General features: G+C 43.0%; 1 protein-coding gene across 3 annotated transcripts in view; it reads right to left on the bottom strand.

The window, feature by feature from the left end:
* mark4b (MAP/microtubule affinity-regulating kinase 4b) overlaps nt 1–14,535 on the bottom strand; it is a 48,430-nt gene that overhangs the window by 21,867 nt on the left and 12,028 nt on the right. For all 3 annotated transcript variants that reach the window (XM_041940088.1, XM_041940085.1, XM_041940087.1), the window contains exons 2-3: nt 11,028–11,225; nt 9,818–9,871 (exon numbers count right to left, since the gene is read on the bottom strand). In XM_041940088.1, the coding sequence (XP_041796022.1) occupies nt 9,818–9,871; nt 11,028–11,225 (252 nt within the window). The remainder of the gene's footprint in view (nt 1–9,817; nt 9,872–11,027; nt 11,226–14,535) is intronic.

Raw genomic sequence — 14,535 nt, 5'->3', positions numbered from 1 at the left:
AAGTATCAACTATAAGATTACATAAAAGTCCATACAGAAAATTTAAAACAAATGTTACTTAAAATATTCGAAAATATGGCTTGCATTGGGACGAAACAATTAAGGGACAATTATTGCAGAATTATCTTATCTTCAAAATGCTAATACATTCAAACGAACAACGAATTACACAAACATGTGAGTCAGTTTTAAAGCAGAACCTCTTTTCTTTGTGTTGACTGGAGTATAAAAGAAGGGCGACTTCTTCACATCTTTATTTCAATTATTTCTCATTCATTCATCAAATGGATTGGTCGTCATTTATTTCATACAACACACACACGCTCACACACACTTTGGCCACCCCTACACCTGGGGCCACCCAGGGGAGCGTCTCACTGGTGCTCGGCTGACAGTGAACTCCCTCCCCTGGGTGTCGCTCTCTCCCGCTGTACCCCCTCATCCATCACTGAGCTCCAGACTGCTGCCTCATGCTGTCACTCTGACGCTGCCTCACTCTCTCTCACTGTCTAATTAAAGTAATGTATTTGTCTGTGAACCCCGTTTTAAAAGATCACAGAAGGAAAGCGCAGGGCCAGATGCATCACTGCGGAACATGCTCATGGTTGGTTATGAGATGTTTCTAACATGGATGGAATTACAGTCAATTGAAGCATTATTTCAACCCACAGAAATGAGAAAATATCGAGTGAGCTATATGAAACATATGCAGTAAGGGTTTGTGATTTTGCCATGTAATTGAACACAGGTCTGGTTTAAGGGTCTGCATACGGCCTCTGTGAAGTCTTACAAATGCAATCAAGCCATGCATCCATAATTAGTTGTTTTGGTTTGGTTATTAGAGACAAAGTGAGACATTCTGACCCTAGAGGGGAAGTGTGTGTGAGTGTGTGTGTGTGTGTACACTGAGTGTATGATAAAAAAAAACAAAATGTGTGTGTTACGAGAGCAGACTGTGTCAGCAGGAAACTGTAACAGAAATAGAAAATGAGGCAAATTAACAATGCACAGGAGATGGGGGGGGGGGGGGCAGAGGGAGAAAAAGACAAGAAAACAATGAGAAAGTAAGAAAGAAGAAGGAGTAAAACTGCACACAGCAAGAAGTGAAACTGCATCAGTGTTTGTCTCTTCTCAACTCTACTAATACAAAGAGAGATGTTATTATGGTTTCTTTATTTGTACAGTACAATCTCTTATTTCCCTGCAGCTCATCAGGAAGCACACTGCATCTCATTGTGATGTCCCACTTACAAATGTTCATCTTTTATCTCTAGTTGAGATGATTTAATGCTCATCGGTGGGTTAAGAGGTGCTTATAAGATAAAGAAGTTCATTGATCTATGACCTTAAGCCAGTGGTCGTTGGGCTGATAGCAAACAGAAATAAAGAATTTTGTTGGTGCAAAGAGACAATAAACTGTGACATGTTCCACTGTACAGCTGCCATGTGTGAAGCAATGGAGCCGTGAACCAGGCTGCAGCCTTCTCTTCTCCCTCTGCTGAGATTCAGCTATGCTGATGCGAGGAGCTGCACATTTAATGAAACTCTGTGTTCAACATGGCAGTAAAACAGAAGGAGACATTACACAGACTGACTGATGGGCGTAGTTAGCTGCAGCATGTGTATACATGTGCACGTTTTTTTAATGAAGCACAAAGACAGCAACACAATTCAGATATTTTGCTAATTATTCAGAAAGTAGGACAGAACAGACGAGCAAAAAGAGGGTCGAAGCTGTCAAAATGAAGAAAGTGCAGACTACGGTACTACACATTTAATTAACAGAACGTGACATATGGTATATTACCTCTATTTATCCTACTCATCCAGGTGCAGACTACATGCTTCCATACATCCGGATTCACATTCATACTAAACCGACTTAATCACATTTCCAATCTGACAGCAGATGGGTATGACCAATCAAAGATGGCAGAGACACCTCACATGAGAACATATGTTTTTCTTCCCTTGGAGAAAAGTGTTCATGGTATTCGGTTTCTCACAGTTAAGTAGCAACACTTTCACAATGACATAACTGAACATTCGCCCGAGGTGGTGCATGTATGAGATCTGTGAGACAGATTCCTGGTGTCCAGTGGACCCCAAGGAAAAACACCAGTTTAGTTCGCCTACATCCACCCACACACCTACACACACACTCACCGATGGATTTGGCCATACTGAACAGCCAAATGTAAGGTTTGTGCCAAGTTAAGACACTAAAAGACATTCAAATAATGATGTATACCATGCACGTATAACAATGTTTTATTATATATGAATCACCAATTTTGATAATCTATTAATAAAGTTCTCAAAAAGAGAAAAGCAGGTTTAAGCTTCTCTGCTGCTTTTCTCTTCATTGCAAACTGAAAAGAAAATTAATTATCATTAGTTGCAGCTATAAACTGATTTCTATCAGCGATTGGAAAATGAACTCATCTAAAAAGGCAGATGTGCACAGCTGCAGTGACCCTATCTGCTATTTTTGGACCTCTGATGTGAATTTATATGAAGAAGAACGATGTTGTGATGGTGAAGCAGTCACACATGAACACCAGTACACTCTCTGGCTGGCAATGTTACGAGCATTCGTTTCTATTCTTCTACGTCAGTTTTTCTACTCTTAAAATGGGAAGCTGCATCATCATACGCGCACACACGGACGCGCGCACACACACCCAAGTCCACTGGGAGTGTGTGTAATTGAATTAAGTGCACGGTGCATCAGCTGTTCATCTGAGCTTTAGGAAGAATTATCAGCTTAGCCTCTCCTCCCTCTCCCATGCATCCATTCACCTCTCTCTTTCTCTCACTCGCTCCTATTCTCATTCACCTCGTCCTCTCAAACCTCAGCAGCTGGCCAGGAAATTGTTGAGTCACTGTTATTGATCAACAATCCAATCAATCCTCAGCTGCTGTAACGTGCTGCGGAGCTTATCACGCTTTTGGTGCAATTGGTAGATAAATATTTCTTGGTAAAAAGCAAAAATATGAGATTTTTCCCATCACAATTTGTACAATAACTTCACTCTCCTGCCTTCTTATGTTCTACCCCTTTTCCTGGTTCTCTCCCATGGCGATGGCTCTGCGTCACAGTTGCCATGCCAACCCAGGTATTCCCTAATGCTGAGAGGAGGGTTGTGGGAAGTCATGGAATGCCAAGCACATAAAGCCTGCTCACACACAGCTGCTGTCATGTGGGAAATATGTTGATTTTTGTGTTTTAAAAGAATGTGGGCTGCCTTAAAGGCCCAGTGAGGAGGATTCAGCAGGATCTATTCATAAGTGTGTTTTCATTCATGTATAATTACCTGAAAATTGTTGTGCGTTCGTTACCTTCTACTGAGCTCTTTATATCTACAGAGGGGGCGGGTCTTCCTCCACAGACTCAACCATGTTTCTACAGTAGCCCTGAATGGACAAACCAAACACCAGCTCTACAAAAGGCCTTTTGCATTTTTTACAGCCACCATAGCTCTTTTTCACGCTTGGAGATGGAGGAATGAGGGTATTCAGCTGTTTGCATTCTGCAACCTTGCTGCTAGATCCTACCCACTGGTCCTTAAATCAAATTCAGCCCCTAAAACTCTCAGGTTTAGAAAACGCTTTCAAACTTTTCTGAAGGAAATACAAATATTTCAAGGCACTTTTCTCAATTCCAGAATAGATTTCAGTATCTGACAGTGGCGTGTTCTTTTCTAGCATCCTTCACTTTCCCTTTGTTCATCCCTCCTTTCAGGCAACACTAATCAACTTCTGAGCATTTACATCCTCTGTCTCTGTCTCTCGTCTTGGCAGGAATTATTAATCGACAGAGCTCTCACTCCTTTTTACAAGGAATTACACAAAGGGACTTAATGATGGACTGTCGAGTGCTTTTCCCCCTTTCCCTTTGTCACTTTGAGAGTGGTGCTGTGTGGGTTTGATCCATGAGTCTGGCCTGCCAGTCTGTTGACCTTTGACCTGTTTATCTACGCCATGTGTCTGTTTTTCCTCATCTTCGCACACAAGTACGCAAACACAAACACACAAGAAAAGAGAGAGAGGGAGCATTAAAAAAAATATGAAGCTGAAAGACATATTTGACATATTTAAATATCCAGCCCTGTCACATCCCTACTGCAGGACACAATTTACAACACTCGACACAACGTGCAGCAGACTTCCTCCTATCAGCCGCAGCCAATCATGAGATCAGAGAAATCCAGAGGAAAAAAGGGGAAAGAGATTGAAAGACAAGGAACGACAGAATGAGAGGGACGAAGGAACACACAGGCCTCTCTCTCTACTCCCACGTCAGAGTAGTTCTTGTGAATAACCCTCTGTGTGTGTGTGTGTGTGTGTCTGTGTGTCTGAGTCTGTAGACAGTGAATGAGACACAGTCCATTACTGACTGCGGCTGAGAAGAAACATTTCATACCACTTAAATCAGCATATATTGGCCTTACATTAAAGCATTCTATAACAAAGCGTACTACCAGAGTACTACAAAGAACTTGAAAACAAGTATACTATTTGTAGTAAACTTAAGTATAGTTTAACTTACTACCTTTTTAAGAAGGGGGCACAACGAGATGTTGTTATTAAAAGAGCGGCAGTCACACCTCAAACAGTGGAAAAGATGTGGAATCTGATGGAAACGTGACATTTCGTTTCATCCAGCTGTTTTTATACAGGTGAACGGAAACGATTCTAAAGATTACGCAAAATTAGCACGGTCAGCTCAAACAGTCGTGATCAGGTCATTATGTAAATTGTGACAGGCCTACTTGTGCATTAAGGGGCTGTGGTGTAGTTACAAAGGCTTTGTGCATAAGCTACAACAGAGCTAACGTGCACCTCGACAAATTACAACTACACCTCAGGGGTTCGGTAACTATGGAAATGCCACTCAGAGACCAGGAGGACTAAGAGTGTTGAAACTGAACATCAACCCTGTAACCCTGAGGTTGCTGGGTTAGGTACAGGTCTCGAGCATACTTTACTGAAAGTGATGGTGGTGGAAACACAGCTTTCTTTTACTATTCTCTTCACGCTGCTTTTGAAGATGAGCTCGTGGGAAATTCATTCTGTCCACCCTCTTGTCCTTTTATTGTCTAATTATTCCCTTTACACACTGGTGCAATAACGACAATGCACACAGGAGCAACAATATGATTATGCACAGACACCCACAGAGGGACAATATGCTGCATACAATAACAACGCAGATAATGGCATTACACGTGCACACAAAGGCCGAGCAGAGACCGTGTCTGGCTGTGAGTTTATCCGCCTGTTATCATACACGCCGACCTACACACACACAAAATGTCCGTTCTCTTCGGTTCTGCTCTGTATCTTGTCTTTCTCAGGGTCCCTCCTCCAGTGCCAAAGCCCCGACAACACCCCCACTCCACCACGACTCGGCCGCCCCTTTTGTTTGCCTGTCTGGAATTTAGCTCCTGGTTGAGGGGGCCTGGGCAAGGGACAAAACAGACTTCACAACATTAGATGGTGGCCCAAACACTGTCCTGCATATACACACATACACACTTTACTTTTGTGCACACACACAAATTTGGATGGCTGCCTACAAAATCTCCTGTTCTCAAAGTAACACCGGGCTTTTGATGGGGCCCTGCATAGTCTGGCAGATTATCCAACAACACACACTGCAGGGAAGAGCACATAAAAAACACTTGGTCCTGTATGTTGCTATTATGAAGTTTTAAGATATTTACCATGACAGCATATATAACAGCATCTTTTTAGTGCAGTATTACCACAAAAAAACTACAAGAGATTCAACCGAGAATCAGTGGACACTGATTCCTGTCTGCATCCTGACAACAAACACTTTCTACTGCCTCTAACTCTTTGCTGCGTTCAGGAACTCTGGATTTATTTACTCACTTCTACAAGAATCAGCACCCAAAGTAAACGAGAATAAACTGTTTACAAAGGGCGGAGACTCGCCCAGCACTGGCAGAGATTTGCACTCCACCAAATGCTCTTCAGTTGGTGTCAACAACAGGAGACAATATACACTTTACCAGATCAATGCTACCATGAGGTATTTGTTTGATTTCAATGAAACCGGTGATGACCCTCTTCTTGACTGGCCCAACGTGCACCTGCATGAATCGTGTGGCTAATCTGCTGTTGTGTGTCAACAACAAACTGCCCGGTTAAATAAAGGTTATATACAAAAACACCTGCTTATGCATGGGTTACACTCAATTTTAAAGGATAACTTTTGTTTTTTACAACCTGGACCTTATTTGTAGCATTAAAAACCATTGACTCACTCAGACAACTTTGGTGGCATTTGGAGTCGTTTTGAAGAAATTAACCCCAGAGGAGCGGCGCGTATATCCGTATAATGCGAGTACTCGGGGCATCCATGCGCAGCCTCTATATAACGCATAATCTGTGGCGAAACTCGTTCATATTCCAATATTTTGTTCTGATATGCTGGTGCTATTCCCCTCTGAGCCGGCGGTCGGCTAGTTTAGCTGTAGTTTGGCACAGCTATGGTTCGTTATTGCGTTTTCGTAGCCGACTGCCGCAGAGTTAGCCGTGTCGTGGCTGGCTGCTCGCAGCGCCCGGCGTTCGGTAATGACATCATCCACGTCAGAGGTAGTTGCCTAGAGACGCCGGATGTTGATAACATGCCACCACGGGCTCAGAGGGGAATAGCACCAGCATATCAGAACAAAATATTGGACTATGAACGAGTTTCGCCGCAGATTATGCGTTATATAGAGGCTGCGCATGGATGCCCCGAGTACTCGCATTATACGGATATACGCGCCGCTCCTCTGGGGTTAATTTCTTCAAAACGACTCCAAATGCCACCAAAGTTGTCTGGGTGAGTAAATGGTCGTATTTAATGCTACAAATAAGGTCCAGGTTGTAAAAAACGAAAGTTATGCTTTAAGGCCAGAGACATCAAACAACCTATTGCACTACTTCACCTGCTTTGTCGTATTTGCACAGTGTCACTTTGGTAATACTGGCTTTTCTCGAGAAACTAAGAACTTTTCAAAAGACTAAAACCAGTTGCTGCTTCCCTGAAATAGTTTTAGAGGACTTAAAATAGTGCTACAGACAGTAGAGAGTACAGCTGTGATTACAGTAGACCTACTAGTGCAACGCCTGAGGGGAAAGGAGAGAGAAGTGGCACTTAGAGCTACAGTGGAGAGAATGAAATTAAGAGTTCACAAAGAGAAAATAAAAAGGGAGAAGATGACAGAATATAGACTGAGGCAAAACAGGACAGAGAGAGAGGATGAAGGAGAGGATGCAGCGAGGTTCTGTAAAGAGATTTAGAGAGTTGACAGAAGCTACTGTGCTGCATCTATTTTAACCCAACTGTGAATACTACAGCTTCTGAATATTAATGGTGTGGAAATTTAAATGCAAATGATGTGCATTTCCATTAGGTACACTGAAGCAAATAAATCAATCTCCCATGAAAGATCAGAAAAGTCAGCTAATGTCGGACGTATTTCACATTTTCAAAACTCCAAAAATCCAGAGTGAGCCAGAGGTTATTTAAGCAAATACATTTTAATTTATTACACTACTGTTTTCTAATCATTTGTGGAGTAAAAAATGAATTGTTTGAAAAACTGAAAATAAGATGTAAAATGAAATTCAGCCCAAGTTTGCAGATACAGAGAAAGTAAAAGCTTGAACAACGACAGGCAGTGAGAGAGACTGTGACAGAGACAGACAAAGAGATGCAGAGAGACAGAGTCACCTGGCAGCATGCATAGTGTCCTACACTAACTACAATAATGCTGACAGGACAGGATGCAACTGGCAGCCCCAGCTCTGCGCTATGCAGTACCAGACCACTACCATGCTGCATAACACACACACACACACACACACACACACACACACACACACACACACACACACACACACACACACACACACACACACACACACACACACACACACACACACACACACACACACACACACACACACACACACACACACACACACGTGTGTTAAAGTCAAGGTCTTTGCTAAATGATTTGGAGAGCAGATTCATGGCGTAATCATGCAGGCACATCACGGTTAGAACAGAAGGAAATGATGTTCTGAGATAAAACTCACTTTTTTCTGTTCAGCACAAGAGGTCTGTATTCCCAAAGAGGGACAACCACACACACAGCGTACACACAAACAGCTTCACCTCTGTTCAATAAAGAGTCAATAGTTTATCAGGTGGTGATAACACTGACACACTGTTAACTGTCCTGTGACCCGGTGATGGCACTTCACAACACATGACAAGTCGTTCAAAAAAGTATTTTCTGGCCCGGTTCGAGCGTATTTCTATGATGCGAAATGATCAACTTCAGTCAGCAGCAGCAGCCTCAGAACTGACATGCAGCCTTCTGGCAATGAACACTTGCATTCTTTGTCAATTGCAGCGTTGCATGGCAGCAGTCGCTATCTATTCCTGACAAGAACGCATTCTGGGTTGAAATGCATTGACAATAGAACTGCAGCTGCCAAAAAGGTTTAGCTTTCACAACCACAAACGGGTATGATCGGAATATTCTCTTTCATATGTTTTCCCTTCCTCATCCTCTTGTGTTTATTTTCTCACAAGAGCTACAAACAATTCAAGGGCTGTGAGATTTGTACTGTTCCATCTGTGTCATCCTGCTTTAAATGAGCTACGAAATGTCGCGTTCATGCTGTTCTCTGATGTTATTTCCAGTTGAAACAGAATGTCAGGGCAGGGAATAAAAACAGAGCAGGGATGGTTGAAAGAGGCTGGGCTGCACCATAACAGATATTTAATACTCTTCAGAAAGTGTCAGTTGCACAGACACAACATGGTTAACCATGGATGTTAACAGTCAGAGCAGCAGAGGGATGAATCTGCGGTCTTGGCCAGTATCTAGGCCAGGTGAACCAACTATTGCACAGAGCCAGACACCATCAATAACCCAACGCTGTGTGATCAATAAAGTCAAAACCCGGACTGTTAGCTAACCAGCTGAGCATTCATCAATAGGCTAGCTGTGTGCGTATATATGTGTGTGTTTGATACAGCATCGATCCGGATGATGCGAGAGAGTGTTAGAGTCATAATCACAGAAACCCAGAGTTTGGTCAGCTGAGCCACCGCTGAACAAAGAGCGACTTGTATGAACTGTGAGAACAGAGTTTATCGCACAAAATACATACAAGGCTGAAACTATCTCTAAAGAGCGAAGGCGACGGCTATCTAGTGCAAAAAAAAAAAAAAAAAGGTGTGAGAAACAGCACATAATGAGTGAGAGGTGAATATTCCACCAGCAAAGCCAGATGTGAAAACACTGCAGCTTTAACTGCATGAAAACAGTGAAGCGTGTGCAGGCCTGAGGCAATGCTTCTCGCTCAATTTTCTTTCATTAGATAACTTTCAATTAACCCATACACACACACACATGCACACAAATAGCTGCAGCAGACTAACTTCAGACAGGAGAGAGCTTAATCTCATTAGTGCCATGAACGTAACACATGTAGTTAATACATGATCCTAGATTTCACAATGCAAGCACACAATGACGTAGATTACTCCGAGCCTTTAACCCAGTTAATTCCAGAGGACTGGGTGGACAACTGATGAGCACACTATGCCGAAACAAAGATGACGCTTTGCCAGCTTCATCAAATGAAACGTCTGTATGAGAGTACGCTGAGAGCTTACGCAAATTTAAATCACTCATGGAAGTGGACAGACAAGGCCCTTAAACAACAGCACAACAGGTGAAGCCGGAGAAAACACATTACACAATAATACGTGACTCACCTTCTGTAGGCTGGTTGGATTGAGTTGGGTTTTATCAATGATCTTTATTGCAACCTGGGAGGAAACAACAGAAAAACAAATGAACAAAGAGAAATGACTATGAATTCCACGCCACAGACTCTCAGGTAGCTGTTCAGAGGTTATTGTACTGGAGCGCTCTTCACTGTTCTCTAAAGCTTTACGTTGTTCTGGTTAATTTATTACACATAGAGGCATTTAACAATTACATCATATTCCTTTCTAAATGAATCCTTTGGCTTGTAAGTTTTCTATCGCCCAATGTGGTGCACTCAAATATCTTGTTTTGTCCAACCAAAGTACATTAAGTTTACTCTAAATTGAGAAAATTAACAATTAAGATGTTAGAAATATAAAGAAATTGGTATTTTTGGTTGAAAACTGACTTTAAACGGTTCATAGTTGATCAAGTTTTTAAATCACAATCATCGACTGTATTTATTTTGAGCTCTTCAGTTCCAAACTACATCAGGCTGCTGTCGTCTTGATCGGACTGCTGGCTGTTTACAATGTGATCTGGTGCTGAGTCCAATTTCTGGACTATATAAACTGTGTATTAAAATAAAACATTATCGGTCACTTAAATCTGAATAAGACATGGCATGAAAATAAATCCACCCGGTAGTGAGGACAAACAGTTAGAAATATGCAGTGTTTTACAGTAAAGAACACAGAGAGATAAACAAACCAACAAGGCTTCATAAGAGGCTTAACAACATGTGGCGACCAGGTCAAAGACTGCGTCAAACTACCACTGTAAACATCTCTATATGAACGTCTTCTGCTTTATCCAAGTGGAACACAACAGCTCTCACATGATCGAGCCAGTGGCAGACACACAAAGTTTCTACTGAGCCTTATCGAGTTGTCGACTCGACTAATGTAGGTCAGGGTTTTACGAGAAGAAAGACTGCAGTGTATTTAAACACGCAGTAACACACGCGCCTGCCTCTCTTCAAAGGGTTAGAGGCCTCGACTGTGAGAAAAGACTTTGGCTGGCTGTAAAAGCTGACAGAAGATGCTCTGAATTTGGTGGAACAGCCCTTTAAACCTCCATCTGTGGGCTGAGTCACAGTTCTGTTCTGGCTCCCAAACAGCCGTGTTTACCCGGGAGGGAGGAAGTACTTCCAGTGCAGGCATGAACAGTTTCTGCTGCACATCCTCTCTTCCTGTCCAGCGTCTTTAAACTCACCTCTCTGCCGGTCAGTATGTGCCGTGCCAGTTTGACCTTAGCAAAGTTGCCCTTGCCGATGGTTTTGAGCAGCCGGTAGTTTCCGATGTGCGGCTGCTCATCTGAACACAAGGCGATGGAGTTTCGACATCGGGCGCCAAGCGAGCGGCTCGACCAGCCGGTACCCTTCTCTGAGCGGCTGGCCGACAGGGAGGTATGCTGTGGAGAGAGGGAGAGAAAGATGAACCACCAGAAGAAATAAATATTCATAAAAGTGTTCATAAAACATACTCTGTACTGGTGTCAGGAGTGATTGACATTGTTTTACAGATGTCACATCAGAGCTGCTAACAAACGCCTTGCGACCTCGGGTTCTGGAGTCATGTGAACGCAGCCTGGTACCAGACAACCAAAGGCGAAAAGCGAGAGTGACCAGGCCACCGATGAATCTCATCTGAGCCGTCATACTTTGCATTCCTCACATTCATGCGTGGCCGTGAGGTCAGTGGTGACACCGACACGCTGATCTGCCCTGAACACGCGCGACAAGCTCTGATTTCAAACCTCCACAACATAAACAGTCAGTCTGTGAATCACCGTCTCCTCACTGCTCAGAGAGGCCATCAGGGGCCAAAGCAGCAGAAGAATGGTGACAAATCAGTGAAATAAGAAGCTAAAACTCAAAGGACGTAGCTTTCAGCTTGTAGAACTAGATTATATAGACTTGATATATAAATAAGGCAGCGTTCTGAATACAAATTAGCAAAATGATAAATTGATAAAAATCATGACCAGCATATTTCTAATGAGTAACAAATCACAAAGGCACATTTGCACTTGCATCCCAAAAAAAGATAAGTCCTTAAATATGTGATTGCTTTTGTCCTCCAACTCCACTTTTCAGTCAGCCTGACCCTACCTGAACCCTGTAAGACCTCAGACCTCACAGCATAAACATCAAACTCTAATCCCTCAGTCTGCTCTCCACCGAGTACTGAGCGGAAACAGAAATATCCCACAGAAACAAGCTCGGGTGAACGTCTCATCTGTAGTGGAGATGACACAAGGAACAGGGAAATATGAAAGAACAGGAAACATCGGAGGCTCGTAGTCAGATTACAAGTGAACGAGGGGTTGTGGAAGGTACCTGGATTCAGGTTCAGGTTCATTTAGGGCCATTGTTTTGTGTAACATGAGATGGACGAGCATTATTTCCACTGGACCTAATCAACCAAAATAAAAGTGGAAATACTCCAGAGAGTGACTCAATACAGACTCAGAAACCAGTTCCAAAAAACTAGAGACATCACCTGAAATCTTTCATTTCATTCTGAATTAGGTCCATTTTCACCTGAAAACACTTGCAATAAAGCAGAAATCTTACCCAAAAACTTGCCTTATGAATCATAGGGTTAAGCTAAATTCCCACTGAATAGAGTGAGCCATCAGCACGGCGTCAAAGTGCTATTATTTACGACAAGAAGACGGGAAAGTGCCTATTTCACACAGTATGAGCACACGCTGACAAAAGCTTCAATGCAGCCAACATCTGCAGCCTCACACAGTGCGATAAGAACACTTGAGTCATCTGTGAGTTCATTGCTTACAGAAAAATGTTTTGGCTTTTTGCACATTGCAGCCTTCAGTATGGGAACAGACTTTAAGACTGTAACATGAACCAGTTCACCAGAAAACAACCAAAATCTACTTCATCTTTTATCTTTTTCGCCTCTCTGTACGAATCTGACCGAGGGTCAAACACTCATTTAGGCGCTCGCACCAGAAACAAAGCACCAAAGCTGAAACTGAAAAAACCCTGGAGCAGCATTCGAGGACATAAGTGTTTTAGGGACTACAGAGGTTCAGAGTACTACAGCCACCCAGCAGAACATATTCCTGTTCCAATTTATTCCCACCACCTTCATTTTCACCTCCTCTTCACCCTTCCCCCATGTGTTCACCCCTTCTCTTCTCTCTCCCGGCTCATCCCATCCCCCAGATGAATCAATTTTCACCCCTTCCCTCTATTCTCCTCTCCGTGCCTGGACCCACCCTCGTCTTTTGTCTCGCGCCGCTATCTTCATTTACAGCGACCTCACATCATTTGGAGCTTCGTGCCGCCCCCCCATCTCCCCTCCCCCGCCCCGCACACTCCTTTCAAGGCGCGCAGTCCATCGATTCACCGTCTCATTCTGATTATCATGCAGTTTCATTCAGGAGGAGGCCTCTGTGTGAGTGTGTGTGTGTGTGTGGTGAGCTGTTACTATGTGATTTGCACATTCAGCAAACATGCTACACCTTGTCCTTCTAAACTGAAGGACTGAAGGAAATCCAGTTCTTCTGTCCTGAACTCTCTGACTCAGCTGCTGGTGAAGCTCGGGGGGCTGATGGGAGAGTCATGAATGTAACTGAGGCTAAACATGTATGATGGATTCTGAAGGGGCAGCAGGATAATAAATCAAAATAAATCTATTTTACTGCAGCATTTGCATTTGATGTACAGTACGAGTTAAAAGTTTGGCCACCGCTCACAGATACAGTACATACTGCACCAACACACCAGACACTGATGGAGACTCCAGTTCTCCACTGGGTCTCCTCACACCACAACTCAATTTCTGTTATTATTTTAGTATATTTTCTAATCCTGGTCTGTTCCTGCTCTCTTGGACACTTACAGGCTCATAATTCTAAGTTTGTGGTCCGTCATATGGATATGAGTATATATTAAAAACTCATTGGTGTAGAAACTAGCACTGCATCCATTTCTTACTGTTAAACTTGGCTGCTCTCCCTCACGTTATGTCACTTGTGGTTTGTCTTCTCTGATGTCGCTGCAGTGTGCATAGATCTATACTCATTTCTCTACAAACTGAATCACTGGGTCTTAAACCTGCAGGTTACTCTTTAAGTCAGGAGGATAAAAAAGGGATTCACTGCGAAGCGAAATCATCCTGAGATGTCACATGTTTTACTCTTACTGTCAGTGTGACCGTGCTTATAATAATAGCAGGATCTGAGAGTGGAAGTTCACTCGTGGTGAATAGCATAAATTCATTTTGGGCAAACCCATCTCCATCGACTTACTAAGCAATAATATCGGCAAGCCGGCTCCTGTCATAGACTGAACACAGTGAAAGGGCAGTTTGGCCCTTTAAAAATTCTTGTGTGGCTGACAGGACTGACAGCTTGACGTCATTTCAACAACAATGCTCCTAACGGGAGCGTGACTCAGACGGCTTTGACGTGAAACAGAAGACAATCAACCTGTCAACAGCAGCAGCATTATCATTGTTACATCACATCTTTAAACACGAACGTACGCGTCAGCTTCAGCTGAAAGACGGCACAAAACCTTCCAGAAACAACCTTAGACTAACCTAAAGATTACCTAAAGCTACACCTAGCTAAAACTACTGCAGTCTAATACAACAATCCTGCAATAAATCCTACTTGTAATGACATTTTGTTATGTTAACGAGCTCAGCAAGCCAGTTCGGAAGGCCTGCTCTGTGATTGGTGGAGCTGG

This window comes from Chelmon rostratus, chromosome 7, assembly GCF_017976325.1.
Source record: "Chelmon rostratus isolate fCheRos1 chromosome 7, fCheRos1.pri, whole genome shotgun sequence".
Classification (NCBI taxonomy): domain Eukaryota; kingdom Metazoa; phylum Chordata; class Actinopteri; order Chaetodontiformes; family Chaetodontidae; genus Chelmon; species Chelmon rostratus.
The sequence above is the reverse complement of the archived record's forward strand: the minus strand, read 5'-3'. Positions and strand labels throughout refer to the sequence as shown.